Below are 27,706 nucleotides of genomic sequence, written 5' to 3' on the forward strand. Positions count from 1 at the left end.
CATTCCTGTTCCTTAAGGATGATATGAGCTATATCCCACAAAGTGCTTTCAGCTTCTTAGAGGAAGCCCCTTTGGTCACTTTTTCCAACCATGGCAGCCACCATGCTTGCCACATACCAAGCACAGGAATCCAGGGAGAAGGGCAAGTGTGCTTTGGTGATGATTTTGGCAAATCTTCATTTACTGCCGTCCATGCTCATAAAATATGGCACTTAATTGTCTTGGCAATTGGGGTAACGAATCTGAAAAATAATTACTGCCTTTTTGGAGATGACTTTGCCTTCTAATTAAAGCCTCCAGACTGAGATATTAAAGGTGCATTGTCAATACAGCATCCTGGATGCACCCAGCTAACCTCGTTTAGGAAGGCAAAATTAATTAGTTTGTGTTTTAACACCCAGCTGTTATCTCAAGGAAAGAAATCGTCTACAAGTCGGCCATGCACACAGTCTCTAAATTGGCCAGGGCGACTGAGGAGCGATAAAGGAAATGGAGAGTGATTTGTTCCCGCATAACTGTCAGCTTCTAGAACAAGCTGCTCATTAAACGGCGCCCCCGTGTCCCTGTCAGACCTCACTCAGGAGCTCTTGTTTACCCACAGAGGCAGAATCGGAAATGAGAGGGTCCCTCCCTGCCACTGAGCTCTCAATTCATTCCGGAGCCTCTTTTGCTGTTAACACCTTTCCCAGTGAGCGATTTTGGGCAGCAGATCTGAGAGGCTGGGTGTTTCTATTCCTGTCCTAGCCGGCCAGAGTCACAAAGCTGCATGCACTGCTAGCTTCGCCCTCTCTCCTTTTCTAGTTCTTCCCATTTTTCAATTCCATTTAAGTCCAACGTTGCCGAGCGCCAGCCAGGATAATCAATTCTAGTTTATGCTACAATAACAATCCCTGAAACCCTTGTGATTTAGCACAACAGAAGTTTATTTCTCATCCTCGCAAAGTGTGATGTAGGTTGGTTGGAGCTGTCTTCCAACCAGTGATTCTAGGATTTAGGCTTCTTTCATCTTAGGCTGACATCATCTTTCCAGGAGGCACTGAGGTTCTCCAAGGCAGGAGTAAGCTCTTGGGGAACAGTTGGTCCAGCAGGGACCATTTCCTATTGCAGTCTATTGGCCAGAACTGGTCATGTGACCCCAGCTCATTTACAAGGGATGCTGAGAGATACAGGCAATCCCATGGAGGATTGGTTGAGCGATGCTCTCTCTGCCATATTGCCTTGGCTGCACCACACACTGAGCCAGGTGCCTCTGATGACCCCACAAAGGAGTGTAAGGCATGGCCTCTGCTCTTGGGGAGATCACAGTACAGTTTCAAGTGGGAGTCCAACCCATACAGTAATGAAGGATTAGCTCGGGTTGATAAGCACAATAGGATCCATGGAAACAAAACTCATAATAATAAGGGGGGGGGGGGATGACTAATTCAGTTTGAGCTGAGAAGAGAGTGGAACAAAGGGAGCATTTCCAGGAAGATGTGATTCACGTGCTCAGTTTGAGGGGAAAAAAAAAAAAAAAGAGAGTTCACCAAGAGGACATGTAGGGGAAAGGCACATCTACGGGGAGGGCACTGCACTTGTCTGGGTAAACTCAGACCCACCTATGAGCTACTTGGACGTTTCCCCACTGATTCAATTGTTCCCTGCCTCTCTCTGGGCAGAGCGTCAATGGCTTGAAAAGAAATTTATTTCTGAAAGCCTTACCCTGCTAAGCCCTTGCAATCAGAAAATAAACAAACCGCAAATCCCTAATCTGTCATGTGGCCGTTGTTAGGGCTTGAATTTCTCAGGGAGTGAACAGTCTTTGAGATGCTCTCATGAGGGGACACAGCCCGTGGCTCATGTGTCCCTGGATAGTGTCAACAGCAGCTGCAGCCAGCTCATCCCCAACCCCAACAACGCCCCCACCCCCCAGAATCACCATGGAGTGAAAAAAGCCCAAGAACCAGGAGTGAGGAGGCTGCATTTTATCCAAGCTCTATCTGACCAGCTGCGTGAGAGGTTTGCCTCTTCTCAGGCAAGTCACCCTGGATTCTCACTTTTTCCTCTGTAAATTGAAAGAAGAGGACAAATTCAATCCAGGAGAACTGTGGATTACCCATAGATACGGTCTGTTAACTCACCCAGTAGGGACTCACCGGATTAAAAAAAATTTTTTTAAGTAGTTGCCAACATTTAAAAATTTGGAGAATTTGTGTTAAAATCCAGATTTCTGATACCTTTGAAAAAATCAGAAAATTTGACATGACCATACAAGACAACAATAAAACCAGCTACCCCTTTAGGTGCCACAGTCCCCCCCCCCACTCCCCATTGCCTTGGCAACACAGAGGCCAGTGTCAGTTTTCCTTACACACATGTCCCAACTCCCAGCTCACTCAGCTATATCCCCTGCCAGACCGCTGAGCTAGATGAGTTCTCCAGGCCCAGCTGTCTTTAAAACTCGATGACTATCCCTTATGCTTCCTTTTTCCCCCTCTTTTCTCTAAATAAGTCTCGTTCTTAGGTTCTTTTGGCAGAACCACCTACCAGTTAGAGCAGGGCTTCTTAGCCTTGGCTGCACATTTGAATTACTGGGGGAGGTTTTAAAAATCCCAGCGTCCAGGCTGCACCTGGATGTGGGACCCAGGATGGGTCCTCTTAAAGCTCCAGGCAATTCCAGGGGGCAGCCTAGGTTGAGAACCATTAAGTTAAAGCTGAAAGTACAATGGGCTAGCTCAAGAGGGGGTGAGCTCCCCGTTATTAGATGTAGTTAAGCCGAGGTGTCAGCTGCTGCTCTTCTGGATGCTTCTCTTCCATGCACTCTTCCTGCCTTCAACCCCCAGGGTCCTCCCAAGCTCAGCTCAGCCCCACGGAGCGTATAGAGTATTGAGGTATTCTAAGGAAGGGCTCCCTATCTAATAAGCCCCAGTCTCAGCATCAAGCATCCCCCTGAGCCAGCACCCTGCCTCCGACATATCAGCTGGGATGAAACTTCTCAACCATGCAGGACAGAAATGATGAGGTTCTGTGGTATGTCCGCCAACTCTTTTCCTATTATTTTTGTATTGTGTTTGCAGTTACTAGAGCCATTCTTCTGTCCTCTGCCTCTGCCTCTCTGCCTGATTCCAGGTTGGAAAATCCAGCTGCAGGGAAGTTTCTTGGCTCAGACAAGATGAAAAAGGAGAGGGTACAAAGAAAGGGACCTTCAACTGACAGGCTTATGAAACAACAGCAGTTGTGAAAGGGGGCCACTTGCAGAGCCCAGAAGAATCATGTTCACTCTGATTCCGGCCGTTGGGGACCACAGACTCCATCGTCGATGTTAGGGGGGAAATTCAGATCACCCTGGCCTGACAGACAAGATGGGGTGGGAGGGAGCCTTGAAATAAGTTTTATTATATCCAATAGTATATGATTTACTGAAATTATATGGGTAATTAGGAATCTATAACCTTGTCTGATACAAAGGCTAATGCCTCCCTCAAAAGCTAAAGGATTTAAGCTTGAGTCTCTGAAATGTTTGGGGGGGTTCCTATTTTGGAGCTGCAGAAGGAACCTCTTGCAAAAGGGTATACTTGGGCTTCTAGAGAAGCTGCCCCCAAACTTTGAGCTAGAAGCACTGTTAATAATGTAAAACAGTTGTAACTTTCAGCAATATGTAAGCGTTCCGTCCAGCATCGTTTTACCTTCTGGCATGAATTTCACTGACACGTGTGACTTTATAGTCTTGGGCATCACTGTGCCGAGGTGCCGTGGGGAACGTCGTTGGCCTGTGCTTCCGATGGGGGGTGGGTGTTTCTCACAGTGGCAAATGGGAGCTCGTGGGATGGGGGCCCACAGAGTGTGTTTGAGTACAGAAAACCACGGACACCGTCTGGTGGAGACACAGTAGCAAGGAGTTTGTGATAGGGAAGTATGGCTTTCCACCAAGGCATACGCATTACATCTAAAAGGGTTCAGCATTGGGTAAGTGGAAGGTTTTACTAGAAATAAAGAGGTTGGACCACGCATCCCAGTGGGCTCTAAATCCAAGCAGGAGAAAAACCATGATGGAAAACAAAAATGATGGCAAAGAGAGTGTCTATTTTCCCGCTTCTGAAGACACTTCTGGATTGCGGTGGAACTTGGAGGCTGTCTTGGCAATCCCTTGGTCTGTGCCCCATCGTTGCATAAATGTGAAAAAGTGGGTCCAGCAGGGAGAAGCAACTTGCTCAAAGGCACACCGGTAGTTGTAGACAGAACTGTCACTGAAACCACCTCTCAACCTCTGTTGCTTAGCCTGTGAAATGAAGATGGTTTCTTCCTCACTTCTTTCTCGATTAAGGTAAACCAAGGCCCTCTATGTACAAAGGTAGCTCAGCACCTCACTCAACACAGGAAGCCCTTAGCCTAAAGCTCTGCTCTCCCCGCCCTGCCCCCACCCCGTGTTTCCTCTCATACTTCCAACAGACTCCTTTGCAGAACCCAGCCTCACAGGGAAGGCCGCTGTTTGCTGCTCCCTCTGCCCTCCAGGGAAGCCACGTATGCTCAGAGATGGGCAGCCTGCATCAGAGGCGGAAGGGGGCGGGGTGTGGGCCCTGTGGGCAGGGATGGGAAAGAAATCTGATGATGCTTAGGAGGCAAGGAGGTCAACCCCTGCCAAAGTCAGGTGTGGCAATAGGCGGTGGGCACCATGCAAGAGGCGGCCCTTTATCAGGGTCGGCAAACCATGGCGCAGCCACACCCGTGTGTGCTGTCCGTGGCGCTCTCGGGCTACAACGGCAGAGGCCAGGAGTATGGCCGCAAAGCCAACAATTGTTGCCACCTGGCCCTTTACAGAAAAAGTTTGCCAGCCCCTGCTTTAGATTTCAACCAGCCTGAGCTCAAGTCAAGGTCCTTCCCTTTCTACCCATGTGAACCTGGGCAAGCCCCTTTCATCTCTGAACCTCATGTCCTCAGCAGGCGGCAGGCTGTGGCCCAGGACAAAATCTTCCCCCTTCCTGGAAAGGATAATTCGCAAACTCAGGTTTCTTTTTTGTTTCTTTGTTTCACTTTTTTTTTTTTTCCCCCCCCCAGATACTGGCTGACTAACAAAGTTCACATCAAAAGACCCACCACGGGCCTCTTGATGTACACACTGGCCACGCGTTTCTGCAACCAGATCTACCTCTATGGCTTCTGGCCCTTTCCGCTAGATCAGAACCAGAACCCCGTCAAGTACCACTATTACGACAGCCTCAAGTACGGCTACACTTCCCAGGCCGGTCCCCATACCATGCCCTTGGAGTTCAAGGCCCTGAAGAGCCTGCACGAGCAGGGGGCTTTGAAACTGACTGTCGGCCAGTGCGACGGGGCCACGTAAGGTGAGCGCCCCGTGGGACTCAGTGGCTCACATTTCCTGCCAGCTACACCACAGGCAGATGGGAGTCGGGGTGGCACAAACTAGAACAAGCAGGCTAGTGGTTTTCTTTGTTCAAGTGTAAAACAGTGACCAGAATATATATATCTATACCTGCATATATATATTGACCTAAGTATTTATAACTGTGTGGTGTTCATCTAGCATTAGGCAGATAAGCCACAGGAAGAAGGTATGGAGAACCCACCTGGATCAGATTGAGACTCAGAGCATCTTTGGGGGCAGAAGGACTTGACAGGAAGAGAAATCAGTCCCATGACTTTGGATGACACACTGCCTCCCAAGTTGGAGGGATCTTTGGGCTCATGGGTGATTGGAGAACCACTTGTTGGCAGCTGCCCCGAGCCTCTGAGAAATGTGTATTCTGGGTGAGCCAAGACCAGAGGGGACAACTTGACCCAAGTCTAAAATGGTGCTGTTCCCAGGAAGAGGGAGGTTGGAACATTCAGCCCAGCCAAGGAGCACAAGGTCACCAAAAGGAGCAGAGGCCACATCAGAGCTGAGGACTTGGTTCCATGAACTTAGAGTTGAACTGCCCGCAGGACGAACCACAGTTGACCCACCTGTCCCAGACCAGCCTCCATAGCTCTGGAGAGAAGGCTGGAGAAGACAGTGGACAGGTCCTATTCTGGCTTTGCAAGAACCCCCAAGAACCTGGGACCAAGCAGGCAGATGACACTAAATTGCTAGGGTGTTCCAAATCGTGTTTTCGAAAAATCGCAGCTTCCTACTAAGAGTCAGCACTCCAGCCCCGAATAAGGCAAAAGAGTGTCCAAAATGTGGTGGTTGTTCTTTAAAGCCACTTGAGTTGTCAAAGAGGAAGGGACCCTGGGCTTTCATCCTCAGGGTTAGCCTCCTTCCTGCTCTGTTAGAATGTCACAGGAAGGACTGTGCTATTCCCTTCTACCTCCAGGGAAGCCGCCGCAAAAGCTTGAAAGGGCACCGCAAAGATAAATGTCATCCCTTTAAAATATATATGATTGCCTTCCTGGGTGCCTCAGGAGCCCCAGAGTGTGAGGCCCCAGAGTGTGGAAGAATGTTAAGCATCGAGCTCCATTTCTCTACAGCCACTGTGTTTGCTTTCTGCATCCTGCACTCCAGGGGCGGTGGGGGCGGGGAGGTGTCTCTGCAGCCAGACTGCTGTGTCAATGTCACTTTCTTGTCACTTTCCTACCCTGATCGTCACACTTGCCGGCACTTGCCGGCACTGAGCTCCAGCACTGAGGTTTTCAGCTCTGTGGGGAGAGGTTCCAATGTCCATCCCCACCTCCTTCTTTTTACAGAGGCAGTGATTTTAGAATTTGGCAAAATCCTTTTCCCCCCTATTAAGATTAAGAGTTAAGACTTTTTTTTTAAAACCCAAAGCCAAATGTAGTATCCAAATACTGGACATACTCTCCCCAGGGAAAGCTGGGCTTGATGTCGATAATTTAGGGGCTGGGATGACATGTCACATGTAGACAAGCATTAGCCAGCTTGATTTGTTAGATTCATTCCCTTGCCTGATAAATAATGGTGTTTTAAAATATATTTGAAAGATAAGTCAAAAAACATTATATTGAAGGTGAAGGGGGTTAAGAAAAGGGATCGAGATCCGCTCCCAAGCATATGAGACGACGTAATTAATCAATGGCAATTCAAGCAGGACATTTGCTCTAAATTAATGCCTGACGGGAAGCCAGTGGAGACAGTGGAAGGGTGCTCAGAACCTATTAACCCTGCATGCGGACGCTCCAGCTCCAAACCAAGATCACGATACTATGTCTCTGTGTGTCTTCCCTTGCTGTTCTTCTTGTTGATGCTTGAAGTCTGAGATTTGGGATTTGCATTAGAAAATTAATATTTTAAAAAGCAACAGCCCCAACAGGCTCTATGGGGACAGAGTGGTTTGGAGTTCTCACAGGAAGTGGAAATAATTAGTATCGTATTTTACACTTCTCCAGGGCCTTTCTTCTTGAGGATCTCAGAGGCCTTGGAAGACATTTCATTGTTGAAGCTCGTAGTGCCCTGGGGAACAGGCAAAATTGCCAGTGGGGCCTCAGCGGATTAGCTAAGGCCTTGGGTTCCAGAAGGTTCCAGTGGTGAGTGCAGAGAGGAACCCGGTGTCAGGTCTTGGAGTTGGCCCTGTGTTCCACGTAACTGCCAGTGCCCACCTGCGGGGGAGTAAAGGGGCCAGAGCTCTTTGGAAAACACGGTTTTCCTTCTGTCTCTTCTTGGTCTTGGTTCCTTAAACTGAAATTGATGGAGTGGAAAGGGAAGGAACTCTTAAAACCTGCCTCTGGGTTCTCTCCAGAGAAGGCTGGGGACCCAAGACCATCCACACATCACCATTCCCAACCCGCAGGTCCTGTACTGCCAAAACACTTTGGCCCTGTGACGGCGTGAGTTCCAGAGACCTCGGCTTCCCCTCCCCACTCGCCCTCTCCATCTGGGCACCATGATCAGGAGGCAGCCTGTCCTTTTCTCCTATTTAGAGCTCAATCTGCCCGAGGTTCCACTGCAGCCTCTGACGCAGCCCAGCTAGTCTGGGGCAGCCGCACGGAGTCCCGGCCTGTACCTGGTACCCGGTACCCTGATCTGCTGCCTTGTAATAACAGTGGCCACAGGCCTCCGGGAGCAGGTGCTCCGTCAGCCTCCTCCTTCAGTGAAGAGGTGGAATCATCTGAAATGCAGTCTCTCCTCAAAAGCTCTTGATCTCTCCCCTCCCCTTTCACTTCCTTCCTCCCACTTCCGAGGAAACGACATGCATCCTCTCACCGGTCCTCAGCCACTCCGCCGCCTCTGTCCTCTCTTTCCACCAACAGGCACTCATTCCACCCATCCTGGCTGCTGTGGCTCGTCCCTTCACCACCAGACCTGGGGTTGGGGGGCTTTCTGGTGCTGGCACCGCCTTTCCTCTCGACCCCCTCGTGGCCCCCATGCTCCTGGGACCAGAGACTCGGCTGCCATGTCCAAAGCCCTTTCTCACCACCAAGCCTCTGGCACTGCTTGGCTCTACACTGACTCCTCCTGGACGTTCCCTGTCCCCTTGGCGCCCAGGAAGCCACGTTCTCGTGAGTCTCCTCCTTTGCCAACGCCCCTTTGTTGTTTATTTATGTATTTATTTATTTATGTATTTATGATTTATTTATTGACACCCTTACCTTAATCTAAAAAGTAGCTGAGGTAGATCCGACCATTATTTCCCTCTCTCCTTCTTGCCCCACACTTAGACCTTTCCCACCTTGGTGTCCTCTCCTCGGCCCCCTTTCATCACATCCCTGCACACTCATCAACAACCTCCCGCCTCCCTTGGGAGGCATCCTACACTTTCTGCAGCCTAGCGCCTCCCCTGAGCTCCAGGCTCGATTGCACACTGCTCGTTGGTCATTCACCCCATCTGCTCCGGCAGCGCCAGAAACTCAGCATCTCTGAAGTCAAGTGTATCATCTCTGCCTCCCCTAACTCTACAATCTCTCCTTCTATTGTCAGAAGACCCATGATCCCCTCAACCACCCAATTCTGAGACCCTGAAGTCATCTTCATGTCTTCTCCATGCATTCCCTTGCTACTCTTGCACTATCCTTGCCTTCTGGTCTCTCAATTTCAGCAGCAGTCTCCTCTCCCAGATTTCCTCTGGGTACACTTGCATGTTCTCCAGTCCATCCTAAACATTCATAGAGTTTTCTTTTTTATCTCCAGCCGTTCACAAACTTTTAAAATAATGTGCAAGTCTTCGTCCTGACATTACAGACCATCCAGTAAAGCCCCATCCTTCCTTTACACCTTGTACCAGTCCATCTAGAGTAGCCGTCATTCCTGGAAGGGGTGCCCGGTTTTCCTGTCTCTGTGCCTTTGGTCTTGCTGTTCTCATCCCCTGAAACACTCTCTCCTGGTTCTTTCAAGGCCCATGCAGAAACCACATCTTTCATGAAGCCCCCCCGCCGATCTACCAACCACTGGGATCTCTCCCTCCACTGAACCACCGTAGCACTTTATTTGTACCTTTCTCATGGCACTTACCATATTCTGCCTTGTATTATAGTTATTGTGCACTTGTCTTATGACCGTTCTTAGATTGTAAGCTCGCCAAGGGCAGGGACTGTGTTTTATTCATCCATGTCCATCACAGCACCAGGGGTGGTGCATAGCACACAGCAATTGCTCAATAAATGTTTGTTGGATTAAATCCTCAATGCCTATCAAGGGTTGTATAATTAAGAAAGTCATTTTGTGTCTTATAGTGTCACAGGAACTTCCAAAGAATCATGTGAGTTAGGAAGATGCAGAAATCATTATCTCCATTGTATAAGTCATAAGACTGAGGCAAAAACCACATGAAGCCACATAGCTCACCAAAAGAATTTGCATCCAGGTCTCCTGGGCTTTTTCTGTTCATCCTTGCAGTTGAGTCACTGTAAACTGAAAACTGACCCTAGGCAAGGTCCTGGCTGCCACAGGTCTGGGCATCAACTTCACAGAGTCGGGCAAACCTTACTGTGAACCCCCACTCATGAGCCCATAAGCACAGGCAAAATCTCGCTCTTTTTTGGAGAGGACAAAAGCCATTCAGGTTTTACCAGGCCCAGGGGGTGGAGCTGTGGGACCTCATAAATCATTCCCGCTGCTGTTGTCACAAGGTAGAAACCATCCGTCCAGATGGCAAAGAGACTACCAGCTCCAAGGGGCTGCTGTTTGATAAATCTCTTCATGCCTAATTAAGGCTCCCCTTCCAGAATGAATGGAACAGGAACAGGAATGAACGATGCCAGTCAGATGGGACCCCAGACACGCATGCTGCCTCATGAACGCCCTTAATAGCATCCCCAATGACACTGACAGTCTGCCCCAGCCTGCCTGTCTCTCACCAGCACTGCCGGATGTCATCATCTTTTCCCATCTTTATCCCCATCTTTTTGTTTTCTCCTCTTTACCTTGGCACCCACCAAAATCAGGGTGAACCTTGGAGAGCCAAGTTATAGCTCTTCCTGGGGACTGGAGCCCTGGCCTGGGGCAATGCAGTGAAGTGGCAGGAGGGGAGGAGAGAGGGGGCCACTCTATGCCATAGAACAAGGAGCTGTTCTGGTGGTGGGCCATCCATAGCAATGAGAAGTTTCCATGGTTACTATCTAGAAGCAATGTTTTTGTCACCTTTGGGCTTCATGATGAGGGTAGGAGTTTCATTTCCATCCTTAGTGGTCCAGGTGGTGGGACCAGTTTCCACATACAGTGCATTGAGCTCTCCAACCCCAGGTCACCCCAGTTGGCTGTAGCCAAAGCCCAACAGAGCCACCCAGCAAGGACACTGAAGGTCCTTTGTGGCCTCTCTCTGTCTTCCTTGCCACTTCCTCAGCCATCCCACCTCCCCCTAGAACTTGAGGTGGGAAATGGGATTCCCAAGGGGTTCCAAGACTTGTGTCAAGAAAACCCCAAATACTCCAGCCATGACAACATGTTCAAGTATTAAAGAGGCTTCCCTAAAACTAGCAATAGCTAGTCAGCAGTCAGTCCCTGGGGACTTGATCTAGCAATAGCTGTCAGCAGTCAGTCCTTGGGGAAGTAATAGAATATTACTGCCTGGCTGACAGCCAGGCAGTGGGGAGATGGCCCCGTGGCCCACGTGGACCCTGCAGAGCAGGCCCAGCCAACAAGGACTGCGGACTCCAGGGCGGAACATTGAGGTAAGTCAAGGTGAGGCTGGCGCCGCAAAACACCCCTTTGATTTATTTCAAAGCGCCTTCATTTTCTAGAACAAGGCTGTCACGGTAGAGATGCAGGACAGTGTCTGTGATGGGATGTTGGCTGTTGCAAAGAAGACCACTTTGGGGTGAGCTGCTTTGCTCAAGGAAAGCCAGGATTGAGCTTTCCCATCCCCACGACCAGGGTTGCAGTGAACGTAACTCAATGTATAGTAAGTCCCCTACGTATGAATGAGTTCCATTCTGAGAGCACATTCATAAGTCCACTTTGTTTGTAAGTCCAACAAAGTTAGCCTAGGTACCCAACGAACACAATCGGCTATATACCACTGCTTTTACGCTTGCTTCCAGACATCCTGAGTTTGAAACAAAGGTACCCGTACTACTGTACTCTATACAGTACTGTAAAGTATTGGGTTGGCCAAAAAGTGCCTTCGGTTTTTAAGTAAAAATAAAAGACATATTTTTCATTTTCTCCAAGAACTTTATTGAACAACCTATTCACCCTTTTATTCCACTACTTTCTGCTATTTTTCAGGCAACTTCATAATTCCATCTTCCCAAAACTTTTTGAGCAAAGAACGGTTCCAGGTGCCTTTTACAGTCTTCCAGGGAATTGAAATTTTTTCCATTAAGAGAATTTTGTAAAGACCGAAATACATGGAAATCCGAAGGTGCAATGTCTGTTGAATATGGTGGATGAATCAGAACTTCCCAGCCAAGCTGTAACAGTTTTTGCCTGGTCATCAAAGAAACATGCAATCTTGCGTTATCCTGATGGAACATTATGCGTTTTCTGTTGACTAATGCTGGACTCTTTTCGTCGAGTGCTGCTTTCAGTTGGTCTAATTGGGAGAAGTACTTGTTGGAATTAATTGTTTGGTTTTCCAGAAGGAGCTCATAATAGAGCACTCCCTTCCAATTCCACCATATACACAACATCACCTTCTTTGGATGAAGACCGGCCTTTGGTGTGGTTGGTGGTGGTTAATTTCCTTTGCCCCATGATCTCTTCCATTCCACATTGTTGTACAGTATCCACTTTTCATCACCCGTCACAATTTGTTTTAAGAATGGGATGTTTTCATTACATTTAAGTAGAGAATCGCATGTGGAAGTACAGTCCAGGAGGTATTTTTCGCTTAATTTATGTGGAACCCAAACATCAAAGCAATGAACATAACCAAGCTGGTGCAAATGATTTTCAACACTTGATTTGGATATTTTGAGTATGTTGGCTATCTCCCACATGGTATAACATTGATTGTTCTCAATTAGTGTCTCAGTCACTATCAACTTCAGCTGGTCTACCCAACCATGGAGCATCGTCCAGCAAGGAGAAATCTCCAGCATGAAACTTCGAAAGCCACTTTTGACATGACCGTTCGATCAGTCACAGCACCTTCTCCATACACTACACAAATCTTCTTTTTGTGTGTGTGTGTGTTTTGGTTGTGTTTTTACCTTTCTTGAAATAATAAAGAATAATATGCCGAAAATGTTGCGTTTTTTTCTTCCGTCATCAATACTAAAATGGCTACACAAAAATTCACCAAGTTTGATATGTCTTTTTTTAAATGCACGCTGATATGACAGCTGTCACATACAATCTAATAAAATCGTTTCGAATGAAGTTAAAGACAACTAAGTGCTACTAGAGCCATTTGATGGAAAAAACCGAATGAACATTTTGGCCAACCCAATACACAAAAGTACAACTACTTGCAGAGGATGCACACACGTGACAATGTACGCCAGACATGTGAACTAACTTACGTAATTGGACATGCGAACGCACATTCGCATCTTTGAAAGTTCTCAACTTGGAGCTTCATATGTCGGGGACTCGCTGTAACAACAACTGTGACTTCTCGTGCTCAGGAGTATCTCTGGGCAAGAGCTCTGGGACGGGTACCAGATGATCCAGAAGCCTGCCATTCAAGAACCCAGGGGACACGGATGAGTCACTCAACACTGGTGCCTTCTCAGCTATAAAATGGAGAAGACAGCTACCTACCTTCTTCCCAGAGTAATTGTGAAAATGCAAATAAAGGATGGGGCAGAGAGAAAAGTCGGGTGGGGGTAAGTGGGAGCCAATGAAATGCATGCAGCCGTGAGTTTTAGGATTCTGCTCATGTAATTGCCCTGCTTAAACGTATCAGTGGCTTTCCTTTGCCCTTGGAAGAGAATTCAAAGCATCTTACCATGGCTTATGTAGTCTTGAACGCTCCCCTCCCCTCTGGCTCCCTACACGCCAGCCACACAGGCTTTTTTGCTTCTCCTAGTACTTTCCAGACTCATTCCAGCCTTTGCACATTCTGTCCCCTCTGCCTGGAAAGCTTCTTCTCCAGCTCCTTGCAGGACACACCTACCTCATCTTTCAAGTCTCAAACTGAGCATCACATCCGGGGGAGTCTGTCCCAAGTCTCTCTCAGCCAATCACTCTCAATTACATACACATTATCCTGCTAGGTTGCCCTTATAAACCGTCTGAATTATCTCACTTATTTTGTAGTTCTCAACCCTGAGAAAATTCATAAGAGACCCCCATGTCCAGGCCACAATGGGGACAAGTTTAATCAATATCTCTAGAAACAAATGAGGGACATAAGTTTAAAAAAAAAAAACAAACTCCTTCTAGTGCACAGCCAGGATTGGGAAACACTGACATATTTGCTCCCCTGTTTATTGTTTGCCTGCCCTTCTAGACTGTTCAGTAGGGACTTGTTTTCCATAGCAATGTCTTGTGCCCTGGGTGGCAGAAGTGGCCACCCTCCACGGTTATGGTTAATGTCTTTTCTTGGGGCACTGGCAACAGACGACAGTGTGACCACTTTCCTGGCCCTCTCAGGAAGGCGCAGACGAGCTCTGAATTCTCACAGTGACACTTTGTCCCCTGTGGCCCCTGCAGGTAGATGACCAGCATTTTACCCCTTTAGCTGAGCTGGTGGGTGGAGTTTTTCCAGTCTCCTTCCACCTACACAGAGACCTTCGTGACTCTTGCCCTACACGGGAGGCTCATCCCCAGCCCCACTTCAAAGACCCTGGCCAACTCAGCTGCACATTGGAGCCACTGGGGGAGTTTAAAACCCACTGGTACCTGGACCCCACACCCCGGGATTCTGACGTGATTGGTCTGGGGTGTGGCCTGTGCATCTCCAGAAGCTCCCCAGCTGGTGCTGAGGTGCAGCCCCAACTGGAAAGTGCTGACCCAGACCCAGTTCCTGAACCCGGGCACCTCTTCCACAGCAGTCCAGCTCAGGCCTCTGGTTGGAGGCCATGCTTTCATTTACGGCTTCTGAGGGTTTTCTTCCTTGATTTCAGGTTAGCAGGTTTTATTGTTGCTGCTCCTGTGTCAGTCACGTCCAGGACTCAGGACTGTTGAGTGCTTGATGCAGGAGGAAAGGCTTGGCTGCCATATTTCTTGCTTCTCCTTCCAAAATGCAAGCTCCATGAGGACAGGGGCCCTGTCTGGTGTGTTTCCTGAAGCCTCTCCAGCTGCTGGAACTGTGCCCGGCACTCATTCATTCATCTCTATATCCATTCCTTTAAGAAACCCCCATTGCATGAATGAAAGAGCAAGCATGAGCTGCACAGGTGTGTGAGTGCTTCGAAGAAAGACTTGTACCTCATTGATCCCCAAAGTTGGGAGGAGTCCCACCTGATGGAAAGAACACCAAGGCATACTAAAGAGGAGCAGAGATTGCTCCCACTTCCTCAGCTGGGCCCTGCACTCTGGAGATTTCTATCACACTTATCCTTAGCAATAGCCCTGTGTGTTTCATTGCCCCCATTTCACAGATTAGATAACCAAGGTTCTCAGAGGTTAAAAATTTGCTCAAGATGCCAAAACTCGTAAGTGGATAGTTTGATGTCAAAGCCAACACAGTTAACACCAGCCCCCCCTGCTAGCCCCTCAAGACCACTTAATTCTCTCAACCTTCTACCATGTGGTCATGGAGAGAGAACAGGACTTGCCTTCCTTCCACCCAGACTCCGCACAGGCCCCTCATTGACTCTTCCCACCAGGGGCGCTGCTATAGACCCAGAACATACCTGTGCAGCAATGTCGATTGATAAACTACTTCCTTGCCAATTGGTCAAGAGCTACAGACCCCAGCCCCCAGTACCCCGTGATCCAGCACTGTGGCCAGAGTCCACTCTGATTGGTCAGGGCCCCTCTGAATTGTTGAATATTTCACACATCACCCCTGCTCCCACACGCTCCAGGCAGGAGGGCTGCTTGGGCATTTTGGACCACTGGGCAAGACACCAGAGCCTCGTCACATTGGTGTTTTTGTGGAAGCCAAACCTAGAGAAGTGGCTGCCTTTTCTCCCTCTTGTTTTCCATAGGTACATCCCTTAACCCAGAGAACATGATCTGTGTGGCCCTGTGAGTACAGATTGCAAATTCAATTCTAGAAACGTGGGGAGGCACACGGAGAAGGAGAGGCATCTTAGGACAGTCAGGCAAGACCGGTGATGGGAAACAACTATTTTGAATAGTATCTGTGAGGGCTGGCAGGCAGAAGGGTGATGGGACACGGAGGGGGTGGCAGAGGACCAGAAAAGAACAGATAATGTTTATTGAGCTCTAACTAAATGCTTTACATGGACTAAGTCATTTAAACCTCACAGCCACCCCTTTCATGTGGATGCTATTAATATTCCCACTTCGCAGATGAGAAAACTGAGGCAAAGAAGCTGGGTTAACTTGTTCAAGAATCAAAAAGCTAGGAAGTGGTTGAGCTGGGATCTGAACCCAAGTCCTCAGGTTCCAAAGGGGTTCAGGAAGCCCCTAAGCTTCACTTTGATCAGCATACCTTGATGCCCTGGGGTCTGCATTAGCCTTGCTTGTGAGTGATGTAGCTGGTTCCCACAGGTGCTGTTCCCACACCAGTTTCAGCTGCTAGCCCCTCCACACCCCAAGCTGTCACCCCCAGGCCCACCCAGTGGAAACTCTCATTAGTGCAGTGACAGTGACAGGCACTGGCTGCACAGCCTTGGGCCCTGTGGATGCAGCTGCTGGCTTTTGAACTTGGCAGGGAAGCTGGAACTAGACATTCCCACCTGCACATGCTGGGTCGCTTGGCCTGGTGTCTGGGAATGAGATGGGGGCAGCCAAACCATGGGCTGCTAGAAAAATGTGGAATCACCTTCTGGCAGAGGCCAGGCTGGAAACGAGAAGTAAAACCAATGAAACAGAGGACAGAAAGGCATGAATGATGAACAAGAAGACCACAGATACAGGATGGGAAATGTCCTGGTGCTTCCCTGTGACCTCTGCAAGATGTCACCAGCTATCCTAGTCAGGACTTTTGCTCCAACAGCATGCCTCAAAATTAGGTGTTCATACCAGACTGGGTTACAGCAGAGAGGTGGCCTCCAGCCCTCTGCAGCATTGGGAAACTTGGGGACCTCAGACGACCCAGGTCTAACCTCTCCTCTACAGCATTCTGCCTGCAGTGTGGGCTGGGTCCAGCTGCCTCACCTCCTGTCTCTGTTTCCCCATCAGTAAACTGAGAAAAGACACCTCCTGGCTCAGATGCTCTTGGAATTGAACCTGATGAGACCCCTTGAGTCCTTCACCCACAGAAGGCAGCTGATAAATGCAGGGCAACTCACTGCCTTCTTTTCCAGCCACTGTCCCAGGCTCAGGGGGTAAGGACTAGTGTGTGGAGAGTTCTCAGCTGTCACCTGGCTCAGCTTACCTCCTTGGCTGTCTTTGCAGCAAGTAGGAGGGCCTGACAGGCAGTAGGTGCCCAATAATGAAGGAATGCCTGTTGAATGAATGAATGAATGAATGTCCTGGTGCTTCCCTGTTTCCTGAAAACATTTCTCTCTGGCTACTCACCAGATGGGCTGCCCAGGCCTCGGTTTCCGTACCTGAACAGAATAGGTAGGTTTCTCCACCTCCCTCTACCAGAGAGCTGCAGGAGCGTTCATAGTAATGGAACAGACAGCCGAGGGTTTTGAATGCCGGTCGGCACCCCTAGTTTAGTGTTGGCACCCCCTCAATTCCCTCCCTGTTGCATTCCAGAAGAGGCACTTTTTTCCAAATGGCTTGGTATCCCTGCAACACCCTGAGTCAAGTAGTCTTAGAATTGTCCATTTGTTGAGTGTTTAGCATGTGTCAGCCGCTGCCTTGGGACCTTCGACTAGATAATCTCCCTCCTCCATCAGCACTGTAAGGTCAGGATTATTTATCCCCATTTTACAGATGAGGCGGCCAAGGCCCATGGCTTATCAGATGGCTAGTAAGTAGTCAAGCTAGAGTTTAACCCAGGTTGAGAATTCCTTCTATGAATCTCTGCCTCCCTATCTGCACAGCAATTGAAGCCCATGCATTCATTCACTCACTCATTCATTCATCTCTATATCCATTCCTTTAAGAAACATTAGGGCATTCCCACCAGGTGTCACGACACATGAACACTCTGTCCATGGTCTTGAGGGACTTATAGCCCAGGGGCGGGAGTGGAGGAGGGAGGGCGGAGATATGGTACAGTGCTGTAAGGGTTAATGCAGAGGAATGAGCAGATTGCTGCTGAGAGAGAGAGAGAGAGAGAACAGAAAGCAAGGAGCAAAGAACTCTGCTTGTAGGAAGGTACACCCAGGAGGACACTAGGGGACATGCTTCACAGAGGAGGGGGCATTTGAATTCCTGTAGTCAATGAGTGTTCCCCTTGCTGTTAGTTCTCTAATTCACACACTACAGATTCTTTCTCTTCAACTTACCATTCTTTATGACGATCTCTACTACTGAGGGGAAGCAGAACCTGAAAACAAGCCCTAGGGACTGAGTTCACGCACCTATGAAGACAGCTCCCCTTTTCTCTACACACACAGGGACCACAAAGGGAGAGGGAGGGATGGGACGCTCTGTCCCTTATCCTCCCATACTCCCAAAGCGTGGTGACCGTCCAGCTCTGGGGCAGCTCTGGGGTGTAGCCCACATGTACAGTATACAACCCCCAACTAACGAGCCACTCAACAGATGGCACCAACAAGAACAGGTAAGGAGAAGGCTCCCAGTGTGCCTAACCACGTCATCTTCCAGTCATTCATTCAATTTCATGGACACACTGAGAGGCAGCAAGGAACTAGCCCTGTTCCGGGCATTGTGGGAGACATAACCCCTGCCCCTGAAGGTTCAAGTCTAATGGAACAATTATGTACAACCAAGGCAGAGCAAAATAAAAGGGAACCACCTATCCAAGCTGGGGGGATTCAGAACAGGTTTCACAGAGGAGATGATAGATGAGCTGGGCCTTGAATGCGTGGAATTTTGATAGATGGATAGACTCTCGACTACCCTCTCTGGGAAGTTTCCCCTCCTTGGTGACAGCAAAGCACAGCAAAGCTCAAGCAGCTGGCTGCCACACGGCTGCCAATTTCTGCCAATTCACAAAAGCCACCAAAGGGATCAGCCCTGCCATCACCAGTCCCGCCACCCCTCTAGGTCTTGATGCTGCGCCAGGGGAGGCCACTTGGATTCACAAGAATGTTGATTTGTGCATAATCGTCTCTGCCGTGCTAGGGAGGGGAAGGACAGGCAGGTGCCCACTCAGTAGGCAGCTGTTGTCCACTGTGTCAGCTTGTTTCTTCCAATCCAAGCCCACCCCTCATGGCTTCATCTTCTTCCCGCTGTGCCTTCCCCCAAGGTGTGGCTAACAAGACCTCAATGTTCCATTTCTAATCACAGTTTCCGTGGTTAGTTTGCAGCTCTTCTCACTGTAATACCAGTCACCTGTCCAGTCCTTGAGGAAATGCTACAGCGTTTCCCAGGATGGCTGTTAACTCCATTGACCATTGAAGCCCATATCCTCTCTCTCCTGATCTTTCTCATGGAGGATAGTATTCTCTCGCTTCTCACCAGTGGGAGTCAAGCGGATAGAAAGGAGGAGCTAAGGATGAAAGTAGTGGCAGCTCCATAGACCTCTGAGCTGGGCGAGCAGGACTGTGCTCTTTTTCTTGCAGGAGACCCTCTAACCATAGCAACTGGGCTGGGCGCGGGCTGCTGAGTGTGCTCCTGGCTGCATTCTCGGCTCCACCCGATCAACAATAAGCTGTGCTCTTGGACCTCCTCACCGTGGCCACGCACTGTGGTTCCCTCCTCCTAATCTCTTCACTTTACCCCAGTCCCTACTGTAGGGGATCTGCTCTCTTGATTTACTTAACACTTTTAATTCTACCAAATGCAACAGGCAGAATATGTCCACATATATATAAGGACAACCTTATGTCTTTACAAACACCCTAAATAGTTCCTCAAGAAATATATTATCAATGTGGTCATTACTTATCCTAATATATGTGTGTCCTCCAAAACAATAGGTTATCTAACCAAATCTACCGAATGGTAGAAAAAGTTGGAGTTAGAGGTAGCCAGACACCTTAATGCATCTCTTGTACTCTGGCATGAGAATTCAAAATTGTACGTGAAAGATGCCTAACCCAGCAACCACAAGTTCCTCTGACTATGTCCAAGATGAGAGGGCTCTGAGTCTGCTCCCTCTCATGTCCTGAGCCACTGGCACCACTATGCCCTATCTTCTGATGTAGCATCTCCATTTGCCCGCTCCTTGTGGCCTTGACTAGCCATGTCCTCCCTAGCTCATGTTCATTCATTACTGCTGTCTTCCATCTGGCCCAGCACACTGAGTGGACCCCAGAGTGACTGATCCCTGGCTCATTTCAGAGTCTCTTCAAAGAAATCTCCCCTTGGGTGGCCCAAGTGGGCAAAGATAGGAATTTCTTGGACCTCACCCCTTAGGTATTCCACCCCCATCCAATCAGCTGTGAGCATTGGAGGGAACTGCACTCAAGCCCCAGAGGAAAATGGAAGCTCAGATTGGAGGAGCCATCTGGACAATTCAAAATATTGAAATTGCTTCTCTCAACCCCAGTCTTGTGTGGGCAGTCATGAACAGATCATGGAAGAGACACATCTCTGTTACTTGATGAAGTCTCTTTTCATATTTGCTCCTTTATCTGGATTGATTCTCTTGTGGAAAATAAGATAACAAACTCAGAGTTTAAAATAAGGTTCTGTCTTAGGGAACCCTCCTACACTGTTGGTGGGAATGTAAGTTGGTGTAGCCACTGTGGAAAGCAGTATGGAAGCTCCTCAGAAAAATAAAAATAGAATTTCCACATGATCCAGCAATCCCAGTCCTGGGCCTATATACAGACAAAACTATAATTCAAAAAGATACATGTGCCCCTATGTTCATAGCAGCACTATTCACAATAGCTAAGACATGGAAACAAACTAAATGGATAAAGAAGATTTGGTATATATATACAATGAAATACTACTTAGTCATTTAAAAAAAGAATGAAATAATGCCATTTGCAGCAACGTAATGCAACTAGAGATTATCATACTAAGTGAAGTAAGTCAGAAAGAGAAGGACAAATACAATACGACGTCAGTTATATGTGGAGTCTAAACTATGACACAAATGAACCTATCTATGAAACAGAAACAGAATCATGGACATAGAGAACAGACTGGTGGTTGCAAAGGGGGAGGGGTTGGAGGAGGGATGGAGTGGGAGGTTGGTGTTAGTAGATGTAAGCTTTTATATATAGAATGGAAAAACAACAAGATCCTACTGTATAACACAGACAACTATATTCAATGTCCTATGATAAACCATAATGGAAAAGAATATTAAAAAAAAACAATGTATAACTGAATCACTTTGCTGTAGAGCAGTAATTAACACAACATTGTAAATCAACTGCACTTCAATTTTTTTTAAAAAATAAGGCTTTATCTTTACTGAAAAGCTGCACGGAAGAAGAGGGTGAAGAGAATTCTCACAAGTAGAAGCAGACTGATTAACTGCACCTCCACTGCTAAATGCATCAAAATTACAGGCTTTCTGTTATACCAAGGTGCAACCTGAGATCCTCTCTGAGAAGTGCCTTGTGGTCTGCATGGGAGGAAGGGCTCATGCTTTCCCTCAGATAATAGGAAGACAAACTTATAATTTAACCAACTTCGAAGGGGCTATTTGAATGGGGTGCAGATGACATTTATTTTAAAAGGGTCAGGAGGTTTGTCTAATAAAACATTAAAGAGATATCATTTCGTTGCAGTTATAGGTTTCTTCCTCCCACCATAGGTTACATGGGTGCACCTCTATCTATTATGGGGTAAATCTCTTTATTTCAATCACCTCTTCTCCACCCACAGTCTCATGTACATCAGTATTAGGAAGCTTATTTTTCCAGTCAGGTTACATTTTTCTTTGTTCAATTTATCCTGCCTGAGATCATTCTGCTGTCAAGAATTCCTTGTCCAGTGGCAGGGAAAGATAAGTAATTAAAATTTCCCTTCTTACCCAGATACCTATGACTTCCTACCCTCTCTTCCCCAAGCTCTCCTGGTTAAACCTGAGACAAATTTTCCCAATTCTCAATGCCAATTGTTATAATTCTAGCCCTCAGTGTCATCTTTCAGATTTGCAAATGTTCCTCTTTTTATTAGGAAAACATAAGACCATTCATTCTCACCATTCTTTCTGTATTTTTAAAATTCAGATATGTTAGTAAGATTCAGCCAGGAAAACAGAAACCTCCCTAGGTATTTTGAACAGGAAGGGATTTAGTGCAGGGAATTAGAGGTTTACAATACTATTGGATAAACTGAGAAGATAAAGTCAGGGAAAGCCAAAACTAACTTTCAGGAAATGAGAAAGTACAGAGACCCCCCCCCCAAAAAAACTGCCACTAGTGATCTAATGCTGCCCATTGCCCTAAAGTGGGTCAACTTTAGGGGGCAGTCCCAGAAGCCACTGGCAAAAGCTCGTGTCTACTGTTTTCTGAAGTTCATGTAACTGTCCAAAAATTTGCAGGTGCAATAGTGACTCCTGTTTTTATTTTCTGCTTCTAAATCACACCTGAATGCCTCCCATTCTGAATCTAAATTAGAATCCTGCTGATAAGGGATGCTGAGAAGTGTAGTTCTCAGAATTCCAACCCCACAAATATAGCAGAGACTTTATAAGGGAGTAGGGATGAATGTTAGTTTCCCATGTCTAATACACCAAGTGTCCACATTTCTCCAAGCACTATGTTAGTGGAGATAGATATAGATGTAGATAGATAGATATAGATATATATTCCACATTTCCACATTTTCCACATGAAGAAATGGAGATCAGACTTGTTAGGTAATTTGTCCAAGGACATAACAACCAACAAGTGACAAATGATCTCACTTCTGAGCCCATGCTCTTTCTACAACATTCTCCTGTCTCATATAATATTTAGGACACAAACTTTCATAACCTATACTGTCCTTCCTGCAGTGCATCTTCAGAAACTTGCCAGGAACAAATTTCTCCCACTCCAGGGGCAGCCAGTATGGGTGTCTTATTTCATAGCATTTCCATGCAGCTTTGTCTCCCCCTCTCCAGTGGTATTCTGCCTCAGATGGTCCTGATGCTGGCTGTCCATGTCTCCTCTACCAGCTTCAACTGATCCCTAGTTATCTGGGGTTTGTCCACTTTTAACTTGATGTTGTTAACTTCCAAGCTGGTACACAGAGGAGTCCCAGCCACTCTCCACTCCAACTTCCAAGGTGCCTCTTCAGAAGGTCTGTGATGACGTCTGAAAGTCTGCTAGTCTCCAGTCCAATCTTTCAGGAAACACGACAGTTTCCCAGGATTGCTGTCAACTGCATAGGCCATTCAGGTGCAACTCAGCTTTCTCCTGATCTTTTCCAGGGATAGTGGAAGTCTCCTACCACCCTCTAATGGGAGTCACAATAGACAGAGAAGAGGAGTTGAGGAGGAAAGCAGTGGGAGCTCCTTAAATTGCTCAGCTGGGCTAGCAGGAGCCTATACTTTTACTTTTGACCTAGGGACAAAAGGACTTTTCTTGGCTGTGAGGAGCAGGGTCGAAGCACCTAATGATGTCATCAGTCAGGATTCCACTAATGTGACCATAATCTCCAGTTTCCCATCTTGAACAAGGGCATTATTCTTACCCTCTCCGTGGACATGAAGGATGTGCAGTCTTAAATGTGAGCCTCCCACTTACAAGAGGAAGAAATGAATGGCAGGAATAAATGCAGCATGGTAAAGAGTGGTGTGCCTCACAATTTGCTTTTCTCAGTTAAAAAGAAAGGGGGAAGGGCTTCCCTGGTGGCGCAGTGGTTGAGAGTCCGCCTGCTGATGCAGGGGACGCGGGTTCGTGCCCCGGTCTGGGAGGATCCCACATGCGGCGGAGCGGCTGGGCCCGTGAGCCATGGCCGCTGAGCCTGCGCGTCCGGAGCCTGTTCTCCGCAACGGGAGAGGCCACAACAGTGACAGGCCCACGTACCGAAAAAAAAAAAAAAAACAGAAACGGGGAGAAACTAACAGGAGGCTCTCCCCTGAATCATATCTGGAGGTGCGGGTAGAGGACAGAAGAGGAGCCCATTCTACAAAGTGGTGCCTTTTCAAAAATATTTAAGGTAATAAATTGACAGGACAGTCATCAAGACTGATGAAAAGATGTTGGAGGAAGTAAGGTGAAATCGAGACACCAGCTCCACTCCTGCCTATACCAGATGGTAACTCTGAACTCAGCCTATTGAAAAGGGCATACACAATAAGGGGGGTCTAGCCTTTTGCTAGAACTGGGGCACAAAGAGGAGCCCTGCCTGCTTATGACTTAGGCGTTGTCCTTGCCAATCCTGAGAGAGAATATAAGAACAATGTGACTTCCATTATGGAATTACAGCGAGGTTTCTCCGGGAAACATTAAGTCATAGGCTAGACTCAAACCGAACTTTTCCTTAGCATGTGCTAAAGGCAGAAAGCTGGCCTGGATGGTGCAGAGGGCATTGTTCCAGCTCCATAATTCTAGCGCCTGGTTCCTAGGCGTGACATCAGGTGACTGCCATCAGAGCTCAACTCAGAGGGCCTTAGCTCTACACCAGGGAACTGGAAGATGTCAAATGATCGCATGTAAAAGCAGTGTTGATTAATTGAGTCCCAATAATCTTCTAAACACTATACCAGGGTTCAGAAGCTAAACCCCAAGCACAAAGAATTTGTTTGTCCTCCCTTTGGAAAGCACAAACAATGACTCGTTTCTACTGGAGAAAAAATAAAGCCTGTGAGAGCTCAGTCCAAGCTGTAACTTCAACATGGTGTTCCTGTGTCTCACATACACCACCCACTCCCCAAAGTCTCCCTTCATTCCGCCATATTCTCTGAGAACAAAAAAGAACCAGCTAAATCACAATGTGTTTCTGGAAATCAGGTCTTTTATGACTCCCCATAAAGAGAATAAAGTGGGCTCTCATCAAGCTTCAAATAAACCATTAAATAAACTCTTAAAACATTAAGAGACCCTCTGCCTCTTCTAAATTGAAAAAGTTTATGATAAAGCCACACTATGCTTTTCTTTCACACTCTGAAGGTTTATGGTACCATTCAGAGCACAACGTTTTAGGTCTTGAGGGCATATTGGGTAGATGAATTTGTGATCTGGTTGATGAGAAAGGAAACACCCTTTTCCACATACATTGGCCCTACTCTACCAAGCTTCCTTGAATTAACCATGGTCTGTCATCTACAAAAATGCTCCAAAATTAAGAAATCTACTTATTACCCTTGCTAAAGAGGAGGAAGACAGAGTGAGTAAAAATGCTCATTTTCTCTTCCTGAATGGCATTCGGACAGAGCCCTCCCAAGTTCCAATAAGAACAGTTAGAAGTAAGATGTATACACAACTCAAGGCGTGGGCATCCTATTAGAAAGGGGGTTCTCTAAAAACTGTGTGTACGTGTCTTCTGCATCAAGATGGGGGTTTAAAGCATCCATCCGCCTCTACTTCCTTCAGAAACCCTATTAAAATATTTTAAAAGGAATACAAATTCTCTGGCACATAAAGAATGGGAGAGAAAATGAGAAATTAGGAAGATGAAAAACAGATGGGTGAATGGCTTGGCTATGCTGTAAGCTGGCAGCAGCAAAGGTGGCGCCAGGTGCCCATGAATTTGGGTATGAAGATGAGGCTAAAAACAGGAAAACTGGTTAAAAGACTTTAAAGAAGTGATTAGACCCTCTGATTTCCTCTCCCCTCTAAGAAACTGGATGATGGCTCCTCCCACACCTAACACTGAAGCAGATGAAACCAAAGAATATGTACAGAACAGAGGAACTGAATGACCCTATGCATACTCAGTGCTGAGACTCCCCTCACCACCCATTCCGCCTCCTTCCCTCTTCCAGAGATTGGCTACTAGGCCTCACTCTCTAGGTAAGTTAGTAGAAGAGACTTCTGGAATATGACCAACTCAAGAGAAATAAACAAAGGTACTGACACCTGAGGCCAGCCAGATCCCTGTACACTGAGGCTCACAATCAAAAAGCCTGTGGCAAAGGCAGCAACGGTCAACAAGCATTCCATCTGCTCTCCACGCTACCCACCCCACTTTCGGTTGGGGGTTAACTGTAACTAGATCTGGCCAGTTGACTATAGGCAGGCGTGGCATGGTACTTCTGGAATAAAACATAAGAACCAGCATACAACCATCTGGCTGTCTGTTTCTCTATGAGGTGCACAAAGAGACTGCAGGATCGAGATGAAACAACTCCAGAATGAGGGAACCTCCATCAGCCTGGGTCTCTGAGTGTGGAATAGAGTTCAATAGCAACCTTCACTGCTTATGTTATATGCAAAATTAACCTTTATTGTGTTAAGCCACTGAAAACTGGAGATTGTTTCAAAACACAAGTCTAGTCTCTCCTGACTAACACAAAGCCACACACACACACACACACACACACACACACACACACACACGGTTTTCAAACACCATTTAGGTATACAATGGTAAAATGTGAGCACTCAAGGATTATCAGACATCTGGTCTGTCACCCTTCCAATTGTATCTCTTGGTCAAAGTCCCTCTTAAGGAATCTCTAGGACAAATCTTCTTTGACACATGGGAAATTCACCACACTGCCACCCAGCAGCCCTGATTCTCCCAGCTCTGGTACCTTAACTTCTAACTCAGACATATATCAGGTCACAGTGCACAGTGTCCTCCAATTCCAGGGAAGAACAACTTTCCAGGTGGTCCTCCAGATGGCTCCTCTCCCCTACAGAGTGTGGATTGGGATATGGGGTGGGTCGCATCACATACCAACAATTCTCCCCCCAAATATCCTCTCTTTTCAGTTTCCAGTTTTGATTCCTTTATACCCTTGAGATGGGTGATGGACTGAGGGTCAGGACACTGGTTTAAGTCACTCCCTTTGTAAGCCCTGCTTAGATGTCTAGCTCCTGGTTTTGGGATATGAAGGTGCTTGGCTGCTTTTGTTTTGTTCCTGGCCTTTGGCATCTCAGCTAAAGGAGACAGAAAGTCCTGTTTTAACATGCTGTTACAGGTAATGGTTCAGGCAGCTTACTTGAAAGCCCATCCTACAGGGTCAGATGATGTCAGAGACCTAGATTTGTAGAGCTCCCTCTCTAAGGACTCAGAGAATAGACATCTGGTAACTCGAGCACCATGATTATGGCTCATTGAAACTTCAAGAACTGTAAGAAGATGTGGGCCACACTATAGCAATCTGAAACAAGATGAAATTCCATTATCTGCCCCTTGCTTCTGGTTTACAATCTCATTGAAATCAGAATTTCAGATTAGCTGCATCTGTGTTACCATGACACCAAATTGTTTGTTGCTAGAACAGTACCTTAGCCAGGAAGTAAAACTTCATAGCAATGGGCCAATGGAAATAGGAGTTTGTGCAGAGGCTCTCCTGGTGTTAGAGAATGATTTGGAAGCTGAAGTGCCCTTTTTCAGTCACTAAGAGGTTTTTCCAAATGGTACCCATGCTTCTGAAGGTCAGCTGTTGAACAAACTGAATCACAGTTACAAAATGTTACTGCTGGAGGGGACCTTGGAGACATTTGAGGCTGAATCCAATAAGTGGTAAACACACTCGCTCTCAGATCCTGGGCTCATGGCAAACATCTAATTCATCTCACCACGCCGCCCACAAAGCCCAGTCTCAGCCAGTACCCATCAATGCAAGACGGCATGAAAGATGAAATCTGTTGGCCGGTTCTACCTGATTCCCTTATTGTACAGGTGAGGAACGTTGTCCTATCACTTGCTCAAGGTCAAAAGCAGGGAACAGACCAGACTTAAAACGAGCATTTCTCTCTTACATACCTTTGGTCCATTCTTCCCATCAAGTCCCTCCAAACACTCAAGGCTTACTCTAGTTGTAGATACGATTCAGATTCCATACTTACCAGTCTCATCTGAGCAACAGTGCTTCTGCTTTTCCATTCTGGGATTCCCCCCAAGAAGCCTCAAATTAAGATCAAATGCTTCTGAATGGGCCAGAACCACTTAATTCATTATTTCTAGAGCCTCCTGACCTTAACAAAAAGTCAATGTTACACTTTCAAGTTAAAAGGCCTAATATATTCCTGGCAAAGTAAAAATGGAATACTTCCAAGTCCCATTTTATAGATGCACTAAGCTCTTGGATGTGATTGCATTTGATGTCTTGGGTCTAGAAGGGACAAAAGAACACCAAAATCATCCCTTCCGACTCTCAGCATCTCTCTGAATCTTTTCCAGATGAACTTGCCTACCTCTGTCCAGAATGCAAAGTGGTTGTAG

General features: G+C 47.2%; 2 protein-coding genes across 3 annotated transcripts in view; both read left to right on the forward strand.

Annotated features, from left to right (window-relative positions):
• The window catches only part of ST8SIA2 (ST8 alpha-N-acetyl-neuraminide alpha-2,8-sialyltransferase 2), a 57,769-nt gene extending 52,449 nt beyond the window's left edge, over window positions 1-5,320 (forward strand). For both annotated transcript variants that reach the window (XM_007447933.1, XM_007447934.1), the window contains one exon: window positions 5,035-5,320. In XM_007447933.1, coding sequence (XP_007447995.1) covers window positions 5,035-5,320 — 286 coding nt within the window. The remainder of the gene's footprint in view (window positions 1-5,034) is intronic.
• Window positions 5,321-10,959: 5,639 nt separating this feature from the next.
• Window positions 10,960-15,538, forward strand: CUNH15orf32 (chromosome unknown C15orf32 homolog). Its single transcript, XM_007472359.1, is given in 8 exon segments — window positions 10,960-11,037; window positions 13,967-14,002; window positions 14,633-14,699; window positions 14,702-14,736; window positions 14,777-14,956; window positions 14,958-15,008; window positions 15,161-15,224; window positions 15,459-15,538. Coding segments are annotated over 8 exon segments (591 nt in total).
• Window positions 15,539-27,706: the final 12,168 nt, after the last annotated feature.

Source organism: Lipotes vexillifer, unplaced genomic scaffold (genome assembly GCF_000442215.2).
Source record: "Lipotes vexillifer unplaced genomic scaffold, Lipotes_vexillifer_v1.1 scaffold1503, whole genome shotgun sequence".
NCBI classification, from domain to species: Eukaryota; Metazoa; Chordata; class Mammalia; order Artiodactyla; family Lipotidae; genus Lipotes; species Lipotes vexillifer.